Genomic DNA, 24053 nt, shown 5'->3' with positions numbered 1-24053 from the left:
TGATTCTTCTTCTTTATTTTTAAAATTATCATATCTATATTATCACATAGTCCATTAACAAGTCCTGTTAGTTTTACCTCTGAAATACATGTGATTCAGTTATTTTTTTCCCAATAGCTCCATTGTCACCTCTGTGATTGAAATCACTATCATTTCTCATTTATACCAATGCAATAGAGTAATCCATGTCACTTTTGAAGTTTTCACTCTAACAGTCTATTTGTCACAACAGCCAAGACAAGTTTTAAAAATGTCAATCTAAAAATTATTCCAGTACCTGGATTAAAATAATTTTAAGTCTTTCCTCTGTACTGTACTTAGGGCTCTGTTGATCTCTGTGGATGTCTTCAATATCATATTATACCAAGTTCCTCTTGTTTACTATATTTAGCTTTGCTAGTCTGCTTTCCAACCTTGAAACAAGACAAGCTCTTTTTTTGCCATGGGGCCTTTGAATGTGTGCCTTCTGCTTCCTAAACAAAACTTGTCCCAGAGGGTTTTCTATGGCTATCTCTTTCCCATGGCCTCAGTGTCAAGTTATAGGTCATTTCCTCAGAGAAGCTGGCTACAAGTAGCCTATCTCAACTGGAACCTTCTCCCAAGTAATTCTTTATAAAATATTAGATATTATATCTCATCATAGTGGTTAACTGAATTTTGTGCTTATTTATTTCTTTTCTGGTTTGCTAATGTTTCTCCTCACTGCAATGCAAATATTTTAATGGCAAGTTCCTTGTCTATCTAGTAATTGCGTGCTAAGAACATTGTTACATGTATTTTTACAATATCATACGAAAATCAAAGCTGTAACTTTAAATGGCTACAATATTAGCACCATTTTATGGCTGAGAAAAAGAAGGCCTAGAGAAGAATAAGCAGCTTGTCAGAGATTATGTAGCTAGATGTAGCAGCTTTGGGATTCAAAATGAGGCAGGTCTGATGCTAAAATCTATGATCTTAATCACATGATTTACTGCCTCTTAGTCTTCTGATTTCTGGCCTTTTGATTTACTTTAGAGCCCTGTTCATCCCTTGAATCTGATATTTTGTGCTATTTCAGTGGGTCTGACCTTTGGCTTTCTAAATAATTATGATAAAAATCTATCCTACAGTCATGCTGCTTCTGTCTGCCTAAATATCCTCCTGCTATGTTAAGTATATTCCACACTGCACTGCCCCCAGGATCTCCTAATCTGCAGGACAAGAGGTTGACACACTGTTCCCTCTGCTTTGCAGAAAACTGTGTGCCTTTGGGCACATCATCTTCTCTGGGTCCCAATTTTGTTATTTGTAAAATAAGCAATTTGAATTATGATCTTGAAATTCTCTTTCAGATTTCAGCAATAATGATGACAAGCCATGTTTCTTTATCCCCCTTCGTTTACGCTTTTTAAGTTATCAATATTTTAATTTAAGCAATTTAACTTTCCTAGTACTAAAATATATTCATCCTACAAAGAGCAGCTACATTGTTGTAGGAACATTCTTTAGGTTGTTAGTAATAGTACCTGATGTCTTCATCACTTGGATAGAAAGCAATTCAACTTTCTTAGATTAATATTTTACTCCACAACAAAATGTTATTGATAACCCAGTCGATGCCTGCCTGCCTCAAAGTTATCAATTACACAACACCTCATCTAATAAGTACGTAATGAATGTCTCTTATGTGCTGGATTCTACGCTAGGTGCCAAAAATGATCGATACATAGATCCTGTCTGCAACGAACCCATGATTTAGTGGGAGAGATAGACAAACCATGAGTCAATCTAACAAATGCAGAGTGGTTTAAGAGCTAAATCTATCAATAACATCAAAAAGAAAAACAGCTGTCAGAATACAGACAAGTATATCTATAATGGTATAACTGCTCTTTGTTCTAGGGCATTAATTCTGCTTTAGAGAACAAATCAGGGAGCGGTTTTTAAAGCTGGTCACAATCCAACAGTGTGAAAAGAAACCCAGAAACAGACAGGTCCCCCTCTGCCATCCCATCTGATTGCTAGAATAGACTTTAAGACATTTTTCTGGTTTCCAAGCTTACCTACCCCCATAACCCTGAGATTTCTGCCTTTCTGAGCAAGCTTCATCCTTGCAATCACCAGCAGGGAAGCAATCTGCTGTTCATTCCTGAAGCCCCGGGGACCTTCCTTGCTGCCACCCTTCTGGTTGGGCTCTTTCTGGGCTGCCAAGTTGGCAAGGCATCTGGTCTGAGGGCATGTGGGTTAGGACAGTCTTCTTAGCAGGATGGCCCAGGGGAGGCTTGGGGAGTAGAGTAGAAGGGAAGCCTCACTGGAAAATACAGCCAACGTGTCACTCCAGAAGATGTAATTAATCTGTAGCTGAGGAGGGAGGCAGTCTAGCCATCCCTGGAATGTATTGTTTTAGGTTTGCACCTAACCTAGATTCCTACACATTTAAGAGACACGCTATAGGAGAATCACTGAGGTGTTGCCAATACTGGAGAGCATTTAGAGTATAGTGAGTAAAGAACAAAAGCATTGAATATTTTTTAAGCCCCTTATACTCTACCCTCTTTACAGGAGCTAGTCTTTGTTAATGCATGTTATAGTTTATAAAGTATAAACTCAGGTTCTTATGAGGAAAGTAGTGTTATTACTGCCCTTTTCTAAGTGAGGAAAACGAGGCTTGGAGATCAGCAACTTTCCTAAGATGACACAAAAGAAACATGAAGCAGACCCAGGACATAATCACAGAACTTCTGACTCCAGGTCTCATGATCCTTCCACTATAGGATTCCTCTTTGCAGTTAGAATTTAGTATCTAGACTGTGAGCTCCTAGTGGTGGATATCATGTCCTGCCCTTCATACCTCAGTCTCAGTTCCTAAGCCAGTGCCTGTCTAGTCAGGTTGACTCCCATGAGCCCCAGACACATCAGAGTATTTAAGAATCAGTTAAAACTGCTGGCCCAAGTTTCTGAGCATGCTAAATGGCAAATCTCCCCACCCTCCTATTTTGGCCCAGTGTTTGTTCCTCTTCAGATTCTTTTTTTTTTTTTTTTGAGATGGAGTCTCGCTCTGTCACCCAGGCTAGAGTGCAGTGACCCGATCTCTGCTCACTGCAAGCTGTGCCTCCAGGTTTCACGTCATTCTCCTGCCTCAGCCTCCCAAGTAGCTGGGACTACAGGCGCCCGCCACCAGCCACCATGGCCGGCTAATTTTTTACATTTTTAGTAGAGGATTTACCGTGTTAACGAGGATGGTCTTGATATCCTGACCTCGTGATCTGCCCACCTTGGCCTCCCAAAGTGCTGGGATTACAGGTGTGAGCCACTGCACCCAGCCTATTCCTCTTCGGATTCGTCTTAATCCTCATTTCCCTGCCTGCCTGCCCCATCTGATCATGCTAAATTTTTTATCAACTTGTTTTGCTTGGAATGGCTCCTGCAGCAGTAACTGCACTGCTTGACTAGTGTTCAGAATAATCACTTATCCTGACAGTTCCTGCTCCCTTGTTGGAGGAAGAGTACACTTTCTTTGTCTATATCCAATACACACTTTCCTTCTATTAAGCCTCCATCTAAACCCTTTATGAAGCAGTATTTAGTAGGGGTTACTTAACCTCTCTGAATTTCAGTCTATTCTTCTGTAAGTATTGATTGAATGAGTCAATTCGTGTGATGCATTTAGAATTTGGTGTGTAGTAAGCACACAATAAACCTTAGTTTTGTTTTTAGTTTTTTTGTAATGTTGTAACTATTGACTGTTTTCTTAAGTTTCTTTCAGCCACATATTTCTATACCTTTTTGTTTTGTTCTCTCTGTATTGACTGTTTTTACACGCAAATGTCACAAGTAAAAAATCTACTCATTCTTCATAGAACCACCAGTCATAAAATTGTATTCTGAACAACAGTATCAAACAGCTATTAATTGACTGTCTTATGCTAGACATAGTGGTAGGTGCTGCAGATTCAGGGGTTAAAGAGGACTACTCCTGTGGTCCCTATTCTTTGGTGCTCTTTTTCTCACTTCCAAATATCCTGTCCTGTTGAGCCACTATTATTGCAGAATTATATTTTGCTTTATGTTACTTAGTTGTTGACATATCTGCCCTGGGGGAAACTAGGTGGAGAATAATAGTATTTAGAGAGTACTTAATGTTAGTTGAATTAACAGATGAAGGAATGCGTATGTGCAAAGGTGTACTTGTTTTTTTTTTTTTCCTGTATAAACCATTATTGAATGGGAATATGCAAAGAAGGAAATATTTCTAAAGCCCCTTTTTTGCTGTTCTGACATTTATTGAAGGTGCACCATCTAGCATCAACCCTTTACTTTCTTCCTGAGGAAGCTATGCACATAAAAGCTTCCAATCAACTGCTAAAACATGGACAATGTATAGCATAAGACAAAATAGTTCACACAAAAGTGAGACGTGGATTTGCAAGAGTTAATTACATGCAGAGAATTACCAAAAGGAGAATTTGAAGACCTGCAGAAATAAGGAGGAGCCATTGAATGCATGGTTCTTGCCATAAGCAGGCCATGCTAAGCTGAGAGGGCATTTCAGAAGCTGGAGCTGGACAAAGAGTAATACAGGTATGTCAGGAGAAATGCAGAACCTGGAGCTCAACTGCCTAGTAGAACTCTTTATTCAATCAATCTCTGAGAGAGATAATTCTGGAAAATATGAGTCACCAGTAATTTCTTTAATAAAAATAGATAAAAGGAAACAAACACAATTTTAAGCAACTTTAAGAGTGTAGGCAAATGATAACACATCCCTCTCTACCCTTTTGTATGTTTATTGCTTATTTATCTGTACAGTTTTGGAAATAGGCTCTATTTTTGGTATTATTGCAAAAGTGTACATATCCATTGCAAACAAGTTTTAAAATTTGTAAAACACAGAGGAAATAAAGTTTATGCATAATTCTACCAACCAGAGGTCCATTACCAACATCTTTATACCCTTCTCACCTCTATTCATAGATATATTTGCATTTGAATACACATGCATATGCTTTTGAAATGGAATATTATTAAATATCTTATTCTATAACCTTTCTTCCTTATTTAATAATAAATAATAAATATTTTAAAACCAACAATTATAAATACACATCATTTTAATGGTTACTGAATTTTCCATTGTATGCAAGAGTTCACTAAATGTATTTATAGTCTACTTTGAGAAACGACAGCAGAGAATATATTTCAACTTCATTTCTTAGCCAGTTTGCTAGTTAACACACTGCAGTTGGACATTGTTATACTTTATTAATTAAACTAAATATTGTGTGCTGGGAATTACCCTGAGCACAGAAAACTACAGATACAAAGATGTGATAGATAAAATGAGAGATGAAATTATAATTCAAGATCTTGCTAAGTAAACTGGACAATTATAATTCATAATAATACAATTCTAATACAATGTCTTAAGCTTGGCATAAAAGGTCAACCCCCAAATTCTTGGAGACCCAAAAGACTGGAGTAAGGGCCTTGGGGAAGTGGAGAAAGCTGCACTGACAAGGTGATGCTTGCACTACCTCTTGACTTATAAGTATAGGTGGAACTCCCAGTTTATGTACATTAACAAGCCTGTTTAGGAAGGATGCAGAAGCTGAAGTGTCTAGTGAGTGGCCCACACACGCTAAATAAGTATTTATTGAATTAATGTAGAATGACTAGATAAAACAATAAAACGGAATCTTCTAAAACATTAATACTAACACTACCCTGTAACATTTAGATCAATTTATTGGGACCTCTAAGCCCCAATAAAGCACTGTATTCCTTTGCCATGCCCACTCTGGAATCATGTAAAACCTATAAACCTTTGAGAATAACATAATTTTTGAAGAATAGGTGTTCAAATTTTTGGAGAATGATAATTATTGTAACATCTTATTATTCAGTATCAGCTAAGTATTATTTAAAATACTCCCAACACCCTGACAAAGATGGTATCATGTGATATCCATTATATAGAGCAGAGGCTCTGTGATTGAGTGCTTAACTGACTCATCTGAGTCGAGGTCTCTCTGACTCTTTAATTCATTACCACACTATGCTCCCTACTGTTTATAGAGAACATTTAGATTCATATCTTCTTTGATTTCTGTAACTTCTGAGTTGGTCAGGACCTCTTTAGAGACTCCCATTTTAGCAATGGAGAAAAGTCTCAAAAAAGCTACATGATTTATCTGAACTCCCAGGGATACTAATTAACAGATTCTAAATGTAAAAAGTTTTCTTTCATTGGCCCACACTGCATTAACCACTCCTGACACATTGTTCTATATGGAAAAAAATTCTGAAATGCTAGTTGTCAGAACAGAACCCTCCAGTTAATCTCCAAGGTCCAAATGACCACCTTCACCAAAGTCCTTCCACACCAGTAGGTCTATATGCTACAAAGTCAGTAAAGAGGCCGGGCATGGTGGCTCAGGCCTATAATCCCAGCACTTTGGAAGGCCAAGGTGGGTGAGGAGTTTGAGACTAGCTTGGCCAACATGGTGAAACCCTGCCTCTACTGAAAAAAATATCCAGATTAGCTGGGCATGGTGGTGGGTGCTTGTAATCCCAGCTGCTCGGGAAGGTGAAGGAGAATCACTTGAACCCAGGATGTGGAGGTTGCAGTGAGCTGAGATTAGACCACTGCACTCCAGTCTGAGCAACAGAGAAAGACTCCGTCTCAAAAAACAAAACAAACAAACAAACCAAAAAAAACCCAAAAAACAAAGTCAATAAAGAGCCAAAGAAGTCCCTTCTGAAATTTTATCCCGGACACTCATATTTCTCTGAAATAATAACATATCTTTATCTTCTTCAGAAATGTATCTATACCTGGGTCTTTCCATGTTCTTCACTATGCCAAAATATTTATAATATCATCTATGGCAGGACACATTGTAATGTGATTTAAATTCCTCAAAAAATCTGTGTTCAAAAGCTGGTTCATTTAAAGAATTCATTTAAAGAAAACTGAATTTTTTTTCTCTTTATCTTCAGTTTTCTCATCTATAAACATGGACTGCAATACCTTACATAATTGTAATGAGACAATTTCACTATTATATTAATATGAAATATATATTATATATAATATATACTATAATATATATTATAGTAATATAACATGTAATCTACTAAAATATATAATAGTAATATAACATATATAAAATACAATATTAATATATTAAATTATATTAACATCTATACAAATGAACTGCAATACTTTATATAATTGTAGTGATACAATTTTAGTTAATTGTAGTGAAAATTAAATGAAATAATATTAATAATAACTTAAGCTTTTGAGGTTTTTGTTCACTGCTATAACCTTATTGCCTAGTATAGTGTCAGGAGCTCAATGAATATTTTCTAATTGAATTAATGAGTGAACAGATTCATTGAATTAATAAATGTGAATGAATGATTGAATACAATATTTAAAGGGCTTAAATATTTATTGGACACATATCAGATTTCTTGACATTTTGCTAGGTCCTAGCAATCAAACTATGAACAAACTATATGTGATCCATGCAGAACTAATGGGGAACACTGTTAAGGAAACAGGCAAGTAAGCAGAGTACAGCATGATGAGGATGCACAGGGTGGTCAAGAGTACATACGAGGGTAATTTAAGTGTAGGAGGCAGACATTTCATCCTGAGGCAGGTCACATCTATAGAAGTAACATATGAAAAATTCCTGTCACAGGACCTGGAACTTAGTATGTTCTTAAATAGGTCTTCATACTTTCTACACCTTCTCGCTATCATCTAAGCTGAAGAGCATTGACAGACACCATCAGCTTTGCTTGATGACTGTTGTAGTGTTAGAGTGATTTAACAACCCAAATGCCCTTGTGTTTAGTTTTTCCCAAATCTTATATTTGTATAGAAACAGAATAAACAACTCTTCAACCTATTCTTTCTTTCGGAGTCTTCAGCCTCCTCAAACTTTTTAACCCCGTCTCCACGCCAGAGAGTGTTTTGTTTGTTTGTTTGTTTGTTTGTTTTTACAAACCTGAGAACAGCTTAGAGTTCCTTGTCAAACCTTAACCTGAATAGAGGAGAAAAATAATTTTAACTATAAATTGAACTTCTCTATTTGTAACTTACCTATTGATCATAACTAAAAGCATGATTAAGCTGTAACTAAAAATCCCAGTAAAGACCTGCAACTGTACTAATGTATTACTGTCATTTGTTCAAAAAGAGATTATCCAGTTGTAAAGTCCAGAAAGGAACTTAGAGATTTAGAGCAATTCACTCTTTTTAGAGACAATACTACTGTATAAGAAACAAATGTTCATGACCTTAAAGCCATGAACAAACAACTGAATTAAAAAGAAACCATATGAAAAGGAATAACTTCTGAATAGCAAAAAAGTACCATTAAAACATTAAAACATTTAGTCATCACGCTGTACAACAGATCTCTTAATTTACTCTGGGTTTTTTTTTCCTTTCTTCCTTTTTTTTTTTTTTTTTGAGATGGAATCTCTCTCTGTTGCCCAGGCTGGAGTGCAGGGGCACAATCTCAGCTCACTACAACCTTGGCCTCCCAGGTTCAAGCGATTCTGCTACCTCAGCCTCCTGAGTAGCTAGGATCACAAGCTCACACCACCATCCCTGGCTAAATTTTTGTATTTTTAGTAGAGATGGGGTTTCACTGTGTTGCCTAGGGTGGTCTCAAACTCCTGAGCTCAGGCAATCCACCCATTCCAGCCTCCCAAAGTGCTAGAAGTATAGGCATGAGGCCCTTTGCCTGGCCTACTTCTTATACGTAACTGAAATTTTGTATCATTTGACCAACTTGCCTCCAATCCACACCAGCACCAGCCCTTGGTAACCATCCTCTACTCTCTAATTCTAGGAGTTTAAATTTTCTTTTGACTCTACAAATAAGTGAGATCATGCAGTTTCTGTCTTTGTGTGCCTGACTCATTTTATTTCACATGCTGAACTCCAGGTTCATCCATGTTGTACAAATGAGAGGGTTTTCCTTTTTTATGGCTGAATAGTGTTCCATTGTGTATATATACCACATTTTCTTAATCCATCCATCGTTATCAATATTTGGGTTGGTTTTGTATCTTGCCTTATATGAATAATGTTACAATGAACTTGGAAGTTCAGATATATTTCCCTTTGGATATATGCCCAGGAGTGGAACTGCTAAATAATATGATAGTTTTATTTTTAATTTTTTAAGAAACTGCTCTGTTTTCCCAAATGACTATATTAATTTACATTCCCATGAACAGTGTACAATTCCTTCCTTTTCTTTTTTCTTTTTTTTTTTTTTTTGAAATGGAGTCTCACCCAGTCATTCAGGCTGGAGTGCAATGGCATGATTTTGGCTCACTACAACCTCCACCTCCCAGGTTCAAGCAATTCTTGTGCCTCAGCCTCCCGAGTAGCTGAGATTACATGTATCTGCCACGACGCATGGCTACTTTTTGTATTTTTAGTAGAGACGGGATATTACCATGTTGGCCAGGCTGGTCTCAAACTCCTGACCTCATGATCTGCCTGCCTTGGCCTCCCAAAGTCCCCCTTTTTTTTAAAACATAGTCTCTAACACTTCTTGTCTTTATCTTTTTATTAATAACTGTTCTAAAAGGTGTGAGGTAATATTAATATTATCTCATTGTGGTTTTGATTTGTGTTTCCTGGTGATTAGTGATGTTGAGCATCTTTTCATGTACCTGTTGGACATTTGCATATCTTCTTTTTGAGAAATGTCTATTCACATCCTGTGCCCAATTTTTTAAATTAGTTTTTCTGTTTTCTAAGTATTGAATTGAGTTTTTTATATAGTTTGAATACTAACCCTTTACCAGAGGTATGGTTTGCAAATATATTCTACTATTCTGTAGGTTGTCTGTCTATCATGTTAATTATTTTCTTGGCTGCGTGGAGATTTTTAGTTTGATGTAATCCCATTTGTCTATTTTTGTGTTTGCTGTCTATGTTTTGGGGCTCATATCCAAAAAAATCATTGCCCAGACCAAAGTCTTGGAGCTTTTACCATATGCTTTCTTCTTACAGTTCACAATTTCTAATCCCTATATTTAAGTCTTTAATTCATTTTGAATTGGTTTTGGATATAGTGTTAGATATGTGTCCAATTTCATTCTGCTGAATGTGGATATCCAATTGTCCCCAAATGACTAATTGCAGAGACTGTCATTCCCCATTGTTTTTGGCATCTTTGTCAAAATTATTGGATTGACTTATGGGCTCTCAATTCTGTTTCAATGAACAGTAAATTTGCTTTTATGCCATTACCATGCCATTATAATTACTATAGTTTTGTGGTATATTTCGAAATCAGGGAATGCAATGCTTTGTTCTTTTTGCTCAAAATTGTTTTGGCTATTCAGGCCCTTTTGTAGTTCCATATGAATTTGAAGACTGTTTTTCTATTTTTGTAAAGAATGTCTTGGTGTTTTGATAGGATTACATTGAATATGTAAATTTCTTTGGGTAGTATAGTAATTTTAACAACATTAATTTTTCTAATCAATGAATAGAGGATATCTTTTTATGTATTTTTGTGGTATACAGTTACTTATATCAATATTTTATAGTTTTCAGTGTACACGTCTTTCATTTTCTTGGATAAATTTACTCCTAAGTATTTTATTTTTTGATGCTCTTGTACATGGGGTTGTTTTCTTAGTTTCTTTTTCAGATAGTTCATTGTTAGTGTACAGAAACACTACCAATTTTTGTATGTTGCATTTGTATCTTGCAAGTTTACTTAATTTATCAGTTTTAACAGTTTTCCAGTGAATTCTCAGGCTTTTCTGTATATAAGGTCAGATCATCAGTAAACAGAAACAACATCCTCTTCCTTTCATATTTTGATACATTTTCTTTCTTTTTTTTTTTGCCTAATTGCTAATTGGGTAGAACTTTTAATACTATATTGAATGGAGGTGGCCAGAGTAGTCATACTTTATCTTTAGAGTTCACTGGGTAGTTCTAGAGATTAAAAATGGCAAAAATTTACACCAAAAAGTGATATAAAAATGACTCTTTAAAAAGCGTTCAATTTATCTTTTCTGGTAACATTTTATTCCAGCACTATGCTTTTCTCTCTTATTTATGAGTATAGATGGTTGTGATGTTGGTATTGGCACCAACATTTTGGTGTTCATACATGTTCTTATACACTAATTTCTGAATAAAACTTAACATAGACTGTTACTTAATTCTCATTATATGAGAATTGCCATGAAGCCAATAAAAATCTGCCTAATGATTTTCCTGGATAATGGTCATTTTCTCATTTGATATTATGTCCATGTTCCTGTGGACATGAGTGAAGAGAAGATGTTGATAAATTAAGTAAAATCCTTAATTCTCAGTTTCAGTTTCCTTATCTTTAAAACATGAAAAAAAGTCCTCTTATTTTTACCCAAGAGGATGATAGTATTATCTTAATGGCAGGTATTGATCTGTGCCCTTTATGCATTAACTATGGTGAGAAAATTACCATAGAGGGGACAAAGAACACTCCACAGCATTTGCCAGTCATGATTTGATGCTTTATTTTCTCCTTTCTTCTTGAAAAATTTCAAGAGTAGACAGCTGACCTTCCTCTGAACAGTTTCTTTTCTGCTATCATCACCTACAATTAAGTCTAAAACTTAATATGTCTAAGACATTACACATGTAATGGAAGAGGGTTAATAAGGGGAATAAAATCTCCAAGAGAATTAAATCACATTAAATAGGACAGTTGGGCCATAGTGCACTCTGTCTGGAGAATTAAAAATGTACTGTTCAGGCTGGTGGAAGAGATCAGTTTGTACTTCCTTATATGTGAGTGTGTTAGGTTCAAAAAGAGAAGAAATAATACAATTTCCAGAAGGAAAGATATATTGATGACAGATGTAGTAGGTTAGTGCCAGGCCCACATGGCCTTAAATTCCTATATCAGTTCTGTGTGTCCATCCCCCTGCTTTCTCATTTTTTGCTCTTAACCACTTTCTCCTGAAGCCTTTAGAAGGCTGCCCTTGGGTACTGGGGCCATATCTGGAATCAAGCTCCTAAGAGTTTTACATCCCCTACCTCAGGGCAACCTGTAGCCAATGGCTATTTAGTGTGGAAGTCCAAAGACTCATCTCTTTTTCTTCTGGTAGGACAAACTAGGGTATACTTTACATTCTACCAAGATCTAGTGGAGTCTGGGATTTCAATTGACATTGTACCCTTATTTTGCTTTTCTTTCTTTTCTATCTTGCCTAATCCACCTTCTTACTAATGTATCCTTATAAGCACTTTCTTTATTATACATTTGCATGCAAATTCTTAGCCTAAGGTCTGTTTTGGGGACAACCTGAACATAGACAATAGACCACCATAACTTCTTAGCTTTTAGTTAGTAACTTAAATCACACTTGATAGGCACCCTCTATTTCAATCCAATGAGCACACACTTTATAAAGAAATATTAACCAACCTGTCAACAAATGCATGGTGAAGAAGGAAGATGGGATCGTTGGCAGATCCCTGGACCTGGGACATTGTTCCATTCATATAGATGTGCAAGGCATTGTGCATGCTGCTTTGAGAGGCATCTGCTATCCCAGTAAGTGGACTAGCAAATCCTGTTCAGTAAAAAAAAATGAAAAAAAAAATTTACTTTAATGACTGAAAACCCAAGTGATTATCCCATTTGATTTATAACTATAACTTAAAGCCCAATTCAAAATATAAAATCAAAAATAAAATTCATTCCGCATTGAGACTCTTTACATTCTGGATACCCAATGTGTATTCAATAAATATTTGTGGAATTAAATGGCCTCAATTTGGGTAAAATAGACTGCTTAACCAGATAAAAGAGGCTGAGCCAATTTGTGTTCCCTCCTGTTCCTTCTGCCTATAATTTCTGTTTCAATATGGACAAGTCATAGGAACATTTTATAATAACCAGCAGTCACTTTCACTTCAGTCTGTAACAACACTCACAGCAGATCTTTTCAGACTGTTATGTATCCCCTTGCTTTCCAGTTCTGGAGAATACTTTAAGTTTGGTTTCTAGTTCCAGAGAAAGCGTAAAATTTGTGACTTTTCACATTTCAATTCCTCTTTCACAGGAACATCTTTCATATCAGTTCATAATGTGTTTGATTTTACAAAACATTCATTTCAAAAATAATCAGAACTCCAATAAATATTTCCGTTTATTACATCAGCATCAGTAATAATGGGAAAATTTTTAAGAAGAGCTATTATTTTCTAAATGTTGAGTATGCTAAATGTTTATTGTGACGTATGTTCTTCAATCTTTACAGTAACTCCGTTGGTGAGAAATTATTATCCCTATTCAAAGAAAACTGAGGTTCAGAGAAGTTCTGAGTTTACCAAACTACCCAGGTAGAGTTGGGATTTTAATCCATATCAATTAGACACTAAGATATGAGCTCTTGGAATTTTGTGTTCTCTCTCATATGTCCATTAACAAGAGGAAGAGGAAGGTGACTTTTTGTGCCCACTCTGGCAAAACTGAGAGTTAGGACCAGAAAAAGAAGTTTGAATAACAAAATTGAATTGTAAACAGGAACCAAGTTGGGGGAACATGACAAAGGTCATTCAGAATTTAGAAATATCAAGCAAGCAGAAATTGTGAATAAGATTGTAATGTAAACCAGAGTTATAGCAGAAACAGTGAAAAAAATTAGGATTTAGGCAGGGAGGTTCTAGCTTTATTTCATACAAGTAGAACTATTTTATTAGCAATATCTTCCTTATTAAATGTGCAGTTCTTAATTTTTGCATCACATGCCTTGTGCTCTCCCACTAATATGGCTCATAGTGTTTCTGCCCCTTCAGGTAGTGGTGTTTTTCCCTCCTTTTCCCTCCTTTTGAACTTATTTTATTCATTCTGGGAGACCATATCAATCCGTGATCCCTCTGAAAGAGTAGCCTAAGAACATGCATGTCCCTCTCCTTTATACAGTTTTGTCTATGACAACTTCTGTGAATATATATACATGACAATCTGTGTAGAGATTTTTCTAGATCTTGACATAATTTTATGTGACATTTAGAAAGATCTGACCAATTAAGTACCTCCATTATTATAGAAACGGGAAAAAGGGCTTACAGGGGGCAAAGAACTTGTCTAAGGTAAAATAACAAATTGGAGGTTAAGGTTAGAGCAGATACCTGTTTTAGTGTAGAACTTATGCTCCTAAATACAATGGTTTACTTCCTTTGCTATGTAGCAATAAATCATGTCACTGAGGACAATGTTCTGCATAGAAGTTGTTTTCAAGATTTTATCTTTGAGTAGCACCAAATGAAAAATTTTACACTCTCACATTTTTTAAAGTAGGTCCCAAACTGATTATTTTAATTTAAAATAATTTAAAATATTTTTTTAATTTTTTTATTTTTCATTGGTATTTAACAATTGTACATATCTTTGGGGTACATGTGATATTTTGATGCCTATAATGTGCAAAGTATAATGATCATATCAGAGTAATCGGAATATCGATCACCTCAATCATTTATCTTTTCTTTGTGTCAGGAATCTTACGAAGCTTCTCTTCTAACTATTTAAAAATATACAATAAATTGTTGTTAACTATAATTTTCCTACTGTACTATCAAATTGTTTTAATCATAATCATAAATAGTTTCAGAGGATATAATACAAGGGTATTGCAAACAGTGTCAATTTAAAATGAACATATATTATTACTTTCAAAAAATGTATCCACCATGATTGTTTGATACCATCATCCACATCAAAAACAACTTAAACTCTTCTTTGATAGTCTGTAACTTTCTGGAGTTACCTTTTTATACTTGAACTTGTATTTGTATACTATTTGACTACACAATTATATCTAAATGCTATATATGTTATGCTTAAATTATTTAAAACATATTAGTGATGATTAATGAGATGTTAGTCTAAGGATACAAAATTTTTGTTAGACAGGAGGAATAAGTTCAGGAGATCTATCACACAACATAGTGATTATAGTTAATAACAATGCATGGTATACTTAAAAATTGCTAAGAGAGTAGATTTTAAATGTTCTTACTACCCAAATAAGTATATGAGGCAACAGATATTTTAAGTAGCTTGATTTAGCCATTTCCCAATGTATATATACATGAAATCATCATGCAATGCACCATAAATATATACAACTTTGATTTATAAATTTTAAAAAGGGAAAATAATAAGCAGCCTACCAAAATTCTCTGTAACAAAAATAGGTATATCAATTATATTCTAAATTTTAAAAAATAAATAACTGCCAGGAAACTTTGTTCTTATAAATAAGTAGATAAGGGTAAAGAAATTTTTTATACAAATTTTACTTACTTTTTGGAACTCATTTGAGCTAAATAAGCTAATAATGATACAATCCAGCAAAAAATTAGTTTTTACAATTTGATCCATCAACTGACAACTCAAGCAAAACTTATTTGATAAAAGCAATTTCACAAATGATGAATTTATTTATAAACTACTCAACTCTTAAGAAGTTTGTTGCCTAGTAATTAAAGTTATACATGTTGTCAATACTAGCACAAATATTTTGGATTTCCCACTTGTCAAACACTCTGGAAGTTTTTCCCATTCTGGGAGCAGATTGTATTGCAAATGAATTCAGAATAGGTGGAAGATAGGCTCTTCTGAAACATCGGAGAAGGGAGATTTTGAAAGGAGAGTGGGTGAAGGAGAATCTTCAGGAGTCTTCTCAATAAGATTCATTTGGGAAAGTATACTTGGAAGGATGAGCTACCCCTTAGAAAGTCTTTGTGAACCTGCAGTAGTGTATCTATACCACTTTGAAGATACTGCTGTAAAAAAGATTTTTAGAACTGAGTAGAACTTGGCTTAAATTCTATGTTACATACTGGAAGTATAATCCTTGTCAAGTTATTTATATTTTTGGGGCTTCAGTGGTAAGAGAGGAAGTAAATAATGTCCACTTATCAGTTGGTAGCAAGGATTAATTTTGATAGCAGGTATAAAAGCAACTAGTATAGATCTGGTGCAAAGTGAATACTCCCTGAGTAGTAACGATTATTTCTCTAATCATGTTGCATGTGATAAATGGGTGCTGCTAACCAAGAATATGGTGCACTCCCAATGCAAAACTGTATCTTTTGCTGCAACTCCACACCATTAGGTACCACTCTAGCATCACGCATCTCCCTCCTTCCTGAACTTAATTGTTCTGTAGAAACCTGGCTGCTGACTCTCCACATCCTGTGTCAGGTGCTCTTAGGTGTCTTAGGAACTAGAACGGACTGACATTTTAAGAGCGTTTTCAGCCAGGCTAGTATTTCATTATTCACTACTATACTGACCTGACAAATGTCACATCGAGAAAAGCCTCTAATATTATTAAGAAAAAAAAAAAAAAAAAACAGCTAAAGAAAAAGTACACAGAGTTTGTCAGAATATATTGTGATATGTGCTTAGAAATAACATAAAGCCCCAGGTTGAACCAAGATTCTTTTAATACATACCAGATTAATATAAACAGTTGTAAACCGTTTTATTATATTAACAATTTTAAACAAACTATGTATATATTGTCTCTTCAAATAGACTAGAAACACCTCAGAATTAGAGATCAAATTGTGTATTTTGATTTTTGATAATTGAAATCAGAGACTTGAACATCTTCATATTTAAAAGATAAACAAATATAAAATACTTCTCAATCTTTCACTTATGTATCCCACAGAGATTGGGAATAGGAGAGAGAATTTCCATAAAACCTACAAGGTAATTTTAGAGAGCTCTACTCTGGCACCTGTCAAGTGACAAAACAGAGAAAATGTTATGAATGACAAATAATCTAAAAATATGAAAAACTCTTTTCTATTTTATCTTTTCAAAGAGTTCATTTTCTTGGTTGGTAAAGTCAACTTGAAAAAAAATAGAAATAATTACTCCAACTTCAGTGGCTTCTCTGTCTGAGATTTGACTCAATTTTGGAAGAATAAGTCAAAGAGGAAAATCTAGGTACCCCAAAATAGTGCCCATATATATCCAGCTTTTCAAATATCTTTCATGTAAATAATCTCATTTGAATCTCAGGGCTACTTGTGATATGAATATTATCACTACCTCAATTTTACAAATGTGAAAACTACGGTTTATAGAAGTTAAGTAACAAATAATTAAAGCTAGTAATTGGGGAATCAATGATCTGAACCATTGATTCCAATACCTGTGCTCCTGTTTGCATATACTGCTGGGTAGTGTCTGTACTGACTTACCCTTGGAAATTTCTTTGCACTATACCCCTGCAATGAATTTGTGGACTTGTCGGTTTTAGCTACCAAATTACAGCAAGGTGCAAAATGTGTTATTATCTCAACCTTGTCCAGGAATTCTTCATGGAAAGAAATTTTAATGAGCCAGTAGGGACATTGTTAGTCACAGATGCCAAAATAGCTCAATGTTCTTTGTGAAGGGCAGTAAGAGTTCCCCCAAATTATGTTATGCCTTAACATTTGCAAGTTACATTCCTATACGAAATTAATAAACCCAGTTTCAGATCAATGGCAACAATAGAATTTTTTTTTTTTTTTTTTTTTTTTTTTTTTTTGAGATGGAGTCTCGTTCTGTTGCCTAGGCTGGAGTGCAGTGGTGCGATCTCAGCTTACTGAAACCTCCACCTCCAGGATTCAAGAGATTCTCCTGCCTCAGACTCCAGAGTAGCTGGGATTACAGGCGCAAGCCGCATGCCCGGCTAATTTTTGTATTTTTAGTAGAGATGGGGATTCCCCATGTTGGCCACACTAGCCTCAAACTACTGACCTCAGGTGATCCACCCTCCCTGGCCTCCCAAAGTGCTGGGATTACAGGTGTGAGCCACTGTGCCTGGCCCCCAACAATAGAAAATTTCAACTAGTTGATCTCTTTTTGCTCTTTTCTTCCCTAATACCACTCTGAAAAGTTTATGTTTGTTTCTTTTTAATATTGATGCTTATCTCTCATACCTGGAGATTCAGATATAACTGGTTTAGAATGGGACTCAGGCACTTGGAGTTTGAAAACCATTCTGGGTCGTTCTAACATGTGACCAGGGTTGCACTGCACTAAATTAAGCTAAATTGATCTCCATTCTCTAAACCTGAGCTCATGCTTCAAAAATTTTACCTCTGGATATGTGATTTCCTTGGTGTGAAATTTTCACCTTCTATATTCTGACACCAAAAATGTTTCTACCTGTAAAATCTTACACTATAAACTTATGCCTTCACATATTTTCTTACTGGTAACTCTTCCATGTTCCTTTGAAAATTAAGAAATTGAGCAACGACTTTTTAACAGTCACTGGCTAGGCATTGGCACATATATCACCTCATATAATTCCGTATTTTTCTGTTTAGGAAGATGAGTTACAGATGTTGCACTTTAATCACACCTGTTAAGAGTTTGAAATGTGAAAACGTGTGTAGTTAAATCTTCAGAAGAACAGAGCACATTTAATTTAGTGAATTTCATTTAAGTGCATTTTAACCTATTTTAACATTTCATAGTGTTTCAGAGATAGAACTGGAGAAAAGGAAATAAAAAGAAGATAGAAAATGTATATTAGTGCATCTGAAGATTTTTTTAAAAGTGACTTTAGACCCACTGACTTATATTCCTCCAATTTACTCTCCTAATGTGCAACTTGATTGAGGAATTAAGTACACAGCTACAAAAGGTTACGCACAATGGTTTTAGGAGGCTGTATTTGATGGCTGAATACTTTGAAAAGGCTTGTAATTTAAACTACTTACAGAAGAAATACACAATTGCAGATCAAAAAACATTTTTGGATCTAAGCAAGTCCCTAGATACACGAGAAGCATTAACGTTCAACCAACTTCCAGTTTGCTCAAAGTGCTAGCTCTACAGCCATAAATGTAATTAATTAGCATTTTTGTTTATTAGAAAATACTTTTGACTCAGGAGATTTCTTTGATTATGAGGAATAGAGTAACGAAGCAAATGCAGTGGTGCATGAGTGTTTCATACTATGTAATTATTATAGCATAGCCCAGGGCACAAACACTCCACATATTTTGTGGTTTTCAAAAATGTGGTCCCAGAGTCAGCAGCATCCCATGTAAACTTGTTACAAATACAAATCCTCTAGCCCTAACATTGAATCACTGAACAGAAAGTCAAGGGGGGACCCATCACATGTGTTAACCAGTTCTCCAAGTGATTCTAATGCACAATAAGGTTCAAAAACAGCTGCTTTCATTCTTTTCGTTGTTTGCACGAAGACAATGATTAATCACAATGAATCATAAGTCATCTCTATAAATTCAATAAAGCTTGTGTTATTAAGGTGTTTATTATTTTAAGTAGGTTTCTCTACTTGTTAATCTCGGGGTTTGTGTTTTCTCTACTACTTAATTACCTCTCTACAACAAAGATTACTGCTATTACTACACCTTCTATTCCTATGTGGTAGGTGCTAGAATGTGTTTCCTTAAGTTTTTATGGAACTTCATCTTCATAGTAACTCTTTTTTTGTTTTGTTTTGTTTCGTTTTGTGTTTTGTTTTTTTGAGACGGAGTTTCGCTCTCGTTGCCCAGGCGCTGGAGTGCAGTGGCACGATCTCCGCTCACTGCAACCTCTGCCTCCCAGGTTCAAGCGATTTTCCTGCCTCAGTCTTCTGAGTAGCAGGGATTACAGGCACCTGCCACGCCCAGCTATCTTCATAGTAACTCTGTAAAGAAGATACTATTCAACCAACTTTCAGGTGTTGAAACTAAGGCCCAAAGAGGATACGTGGTTTATCTAAGGTTATTCAGTAATGATATAGTTTGGATATGTGTCCTCGCCCAAATGTCATGTTGAAATGTAATCACCACTTTTGGAGGTGGGGCCTGGTGGGAGGTGATTTGATCATGGGGCAAATTTCTCATGAATAGTGTAGTACCATCCCTTTGATGCTGTTCTCACAATAGTGAATGAGTTCTCGCAAGATCTGATGATTTAAAAGTGTGTGACACCTGCTACGCTTCACGCTGGCTCCTGCTCGGGCCATATAAGAGGCGTGCTCTCTTTGCCTGCTACCGTAATTAGAAGTTTCAGCCTCCGTAGAAGCCAGGCAGATGTTAGCACTATGCTTCCTGTACAGCCTACAGAACTGTGAGTAAATATGACCCTTTTAAAAAAAAATTACTCAGTCTGAAGTATTTCTTTAAAGCAATGTGAGAATGACCTAATACAAGCAGATAAGTAGCAGGGTCAGAATTTCAGCCAATTATCTGCCAAACTTCCAAGCTTTGCTCTTAATTATTCTGTTACATTCTTTCAGTTAATATAAAGCCATTAGTTGCAATAAAATTTAAAATAGACAATAGATGTTCTATTCCAGTTATGATAGTCTCTTTATTTCCCTTAATTCTTGTCATATCCATTGGAATAAAAAGCTGAAACCCAGCTTTTTCATAATGTACTCTCTTGGGTTAGAAAAGGGCCTATCATGGTGGTTCTTACTCTCTGGATGAAAATTTCATCAGATTCCTATCACAGGACTCCAGGGCACATGGTCGACTGGATCAACCAGACTCCTATTTTAAGTATCAAAGAAGGCAAGAATTTTTGGCAGTGTCACCAAGATATTGTATAAGACCAAATGCCCACATACTTTTGCCTAATTTTCGTTCTTATCAAATTTAATTTTTTTACTAGATTGTAAGAATTTGTAGAAGGATATAATTTCATCCTAAAGGTTGCTTTTAAAAGCATTCTGTCAGGCTGGGCATGGTGGTTCACGCCTGTACTCTCAGCACTTTGGGAGGCCGAGACGGGTGGATCACTTGACGTTAGGAGTTCAAAACCAGCCTGGCCAACGTGGTTTCTCTACTAAAAATATAAAAATTAGCCGGGGGTGGTGGTACATGCCTGTAGTCCCAGCTACTCAGGAGGCTGAGGCAAGAGAATCGTTTGAACCTGGGAGACGGAGGTTGCAGTGAGCCGAGATCATAGCACCACACTCCAGCCTGGGCAATAGAGTGAGATTGTCTCAAAAAAAAAAAAAAAAAATCATTATATCATTCTGCTGCTCTTTGCTGCTCTTTACACTTTGGATGTAAGTTTAATTTAGGATTAATATTTTCCTGAAACAATTTTTGTCCAGTTTGAGTCTCAAGTACTAGTCTATTATTTAGAATTTGGTTTCTATATAGGGCTTGAAAATTACAGTGTGTGCATCAGCATGCAAGACAGTAATTTTAAGGAACTTTTACTATTGCAGTAAAAGGATGGTTCTAAGAAATTTACAAATACTGACTTATGTAATATTCACAACATATGAGGTAGGTATTGTGATTATCATCACTTTGTAAGTGAGGAACCTCAAGCAACGGCAGGTTATTCTTACAAAAGTCATTTAACTAGTAAGTGATAGTGCTGGAATTTAAACCCAGGTAGTCCAACTCTTAACCACTTCTCTCTAACTGCATCTAAAACTTGGCTTTTCTATTTGGAACACTTGAGGATATGATCTCCCTTGCTAATGATCCAAGTTTTCTACCTGTTAGCTCTGTAACATTGTCAAGTTAGATAAATTCTCAGAATATCAGTTTCCTCATTTATAAATAGTGCTTAATAATAAATATGGCATAAGACTTTTAAGAGGAATAATTAAGATAATGGATGTGAAAGGTGTTTAGAAAAGTAGGATTGTAGTGATGTTAACAGTTGTTATTAATTACAGAGGCTATCTGGTAATTTGTAAGCTTATTTTGTAAAGATATAGGAAAGCATTTTTCAATTTTCCTCCTTTTCTTCTTTGTACTTTACTGAAACTGTTCCAGCTCATTCTTGGTGATATCAGATCAACAATAAAAACTTCTCTGACAAGAAATATTTGGTTAGGTTCCTTCATTTAATGACACTTATATTTGCCTCTTTTAATCATTTATTTTCTTTGGATTATAATTAGTTTTTCACAATCTAGTTCTTAATTATATTAAGTTTCAAGAGGGCAGAATCTGTCATTATTTATTCCTAGTATATTGCAAAGTATCTGTATATAGTAGATACTCTGTAAATGATTTTTAATCAATAAATATGAGGCATATATTTCTCTTTCTAAAACATGTAGCTTTAGTTGCCGGCATAATTTTAAAATCAATTAAGTTAACTTTTGAAGATTCCCATAATGTTCTAAGGTTTATGTCTTTGAGTAAGATTGATGATGGCTTTGAATTTGACCCTTACGTTTTTATGTTAAAGACTTTTCTCTCAATAGTCTCCTGATGGAATGATTAAGTGAATAGAGACAAAACCCTGAACAACCTACATGAAAAATAGTTTTGGCATTGTTCAGCATGGAGGAGATAACAGTAGATGTTAGGATAAAAGAGATAGGTGATTCTTCACTCTAAAAAAGTAGTTAATAGAAATAATTATTCACCCGTAAAACATGGAATAAATTTTTGGGAAATACCATGGGGAAAGAAGAATATATAATGATTATGGAAAACAGAATAGCATGACCTTTTTCCGTGTGGTAGAAAATGGAATAACATTGGAAACTATTTCAGAAAGAGTAGGGCAAGTAAGCAATGGTAAGAAAGAGAAAATTATCTGTTCTTTCACAGTTAAGAATTGAGGCCTCAATGAAAATGAGGCATCCCAGCCCAGGCCAGAACTAAAGTTCAGGAATTACTGGATCCTAGAGGGAAAAATAAAACAATGAAGAGACTCAGAAAGACCCAAGACATATCCGTTCACGGTGTTCAAAAAACCAATTTCCCTTAACTCCTGGATGCACAACCAACGTCACATTTATATGTGGCCCTGTGAATAAGTAGTGGTCAATGACATGTGGGCAGAAGGTAGGTGGGCCACTTCAAGGCTTGGCCTATATATTTCTCACAATTCTTCATACATCCTCATACTCTGTCTCCCAGGAAGATGGAGAAGATACGTCAGATAATTGGGGGACAGTAGACTCACTAACATAGCCATAGGAAAAGTCACTCACCAACCAGAAACATGCAAATTGGACTTTGTATGAGCAAGAAATTCATTTTTATTGGATTAGACCATTAAGATTTTGGCATGCATTTGTTACACTGCGTAGCATTGCTTACTCTAATACGTTCCACTTCCTAAGTGATATAGTAATAAATGCTCACAATTTTAATAGCTTAAAAGGTCTAGAGTTAAAGAGATACTTTAACACTTCATTTCTACTATATTTCTACTGTAGTAGAAACACTTATTTTTACTATAGAACTAATGTTTTACATGAAATTTAAAACAACACTGTGACAGAACATTATGGTAAGAGTGTTTGATTTTTATTTCAAATATTTTACAAAACACGGGTAAAAGATTGTGGCAAAGACTACTACTTTTTTCACAAATACTATTTTTTTTTTCCTAATAAATAATCTAAATGTTGTTGGACACATGGCCACTGGTTCGAGATAACATCTTCCAGTTTAAATGTTACCATGTCTGTTTGATCATGATAAGAAACACTTCTAAATAATTCCTTTAAAGAAAAATAGTAATGCACTATTCTGCCCACTTTCACCTTTTCAATTAGGGTGAAAACATTAGGATGAAGATTAAGAGATGGAAGCTATGAGTTAAGGATGACGGAATTGCACTACTAGATCTTGAAGATCTAACTTCATGTCATTTCATAACAGCAAAATCAACTTCTGTTTCTTTAAAGGCATATTATTTGGGTTTTCTTTTCTTTTTCTTTTTTTTTGGGGGGCGGGGAGATGGAAGTCTCTGTCTGGACCTCCCGAATAGCTGAGACTACAGGAGTGCACCACCATGCCTGGGTAATTTTTTTTGTATTTTTAGTAGAGATGGGATTTCACCATGTTGCCCAGGCTGGTCTCAAACTCCAGAGCTTAGGCAATCAGTCAACCTCAGCCTTGGGTTTTCAATACCATAAAGTGAGCCCCACTTAATAGAAAGTGAAATAGGCTAATTCAACAAAATTCCATGAAATGAATGGCAGATAGAAACTCAGAAGGAACAATTTGAGCCACAGTTGCTTTTAGTGTACATACAGTAATATTCCTT

The 24053-nt window shown here is 35.4% G+C and overlaps 1 protein-coding gene across 1 annotated transcript in view; it reads right to left on the bottom strand.

Moving 5' to 3' along the window:
* TYR (tyrosinase) overlaps window positions 1-24053 on the bottom strand; it is a 120251-nt gene that overhangs the window by 50569 nt on the left and 45629 nt on the right. The window contains 1 exon segment of the mRNA XM_001105033.5: window positions 12456-12603. Within this exon segment, the coding sequence (XP_001105033.4) occupies window positions 12456-12603 (148 nt within the window).

This window comes from Macaca mulatta, chromosome 14 (assembly GCF_049350105.2).
Source record: "Macaca mulatta isolate MMU2019108-1 chromosome 14, T2T-MMU8v2.0, whole genome shotgun sequence".
Classification (NCBI taxonomy): Eukaryota; Metazoa; Chordata; class Mammalia; order Primates; family Cercopithecidae; genus Macaca; species Macaca mulatta.
Note: the sequence above shows the minus strand (reverse complement) of the source record. Positions and strands in the feature narration are given on the sequence as shown.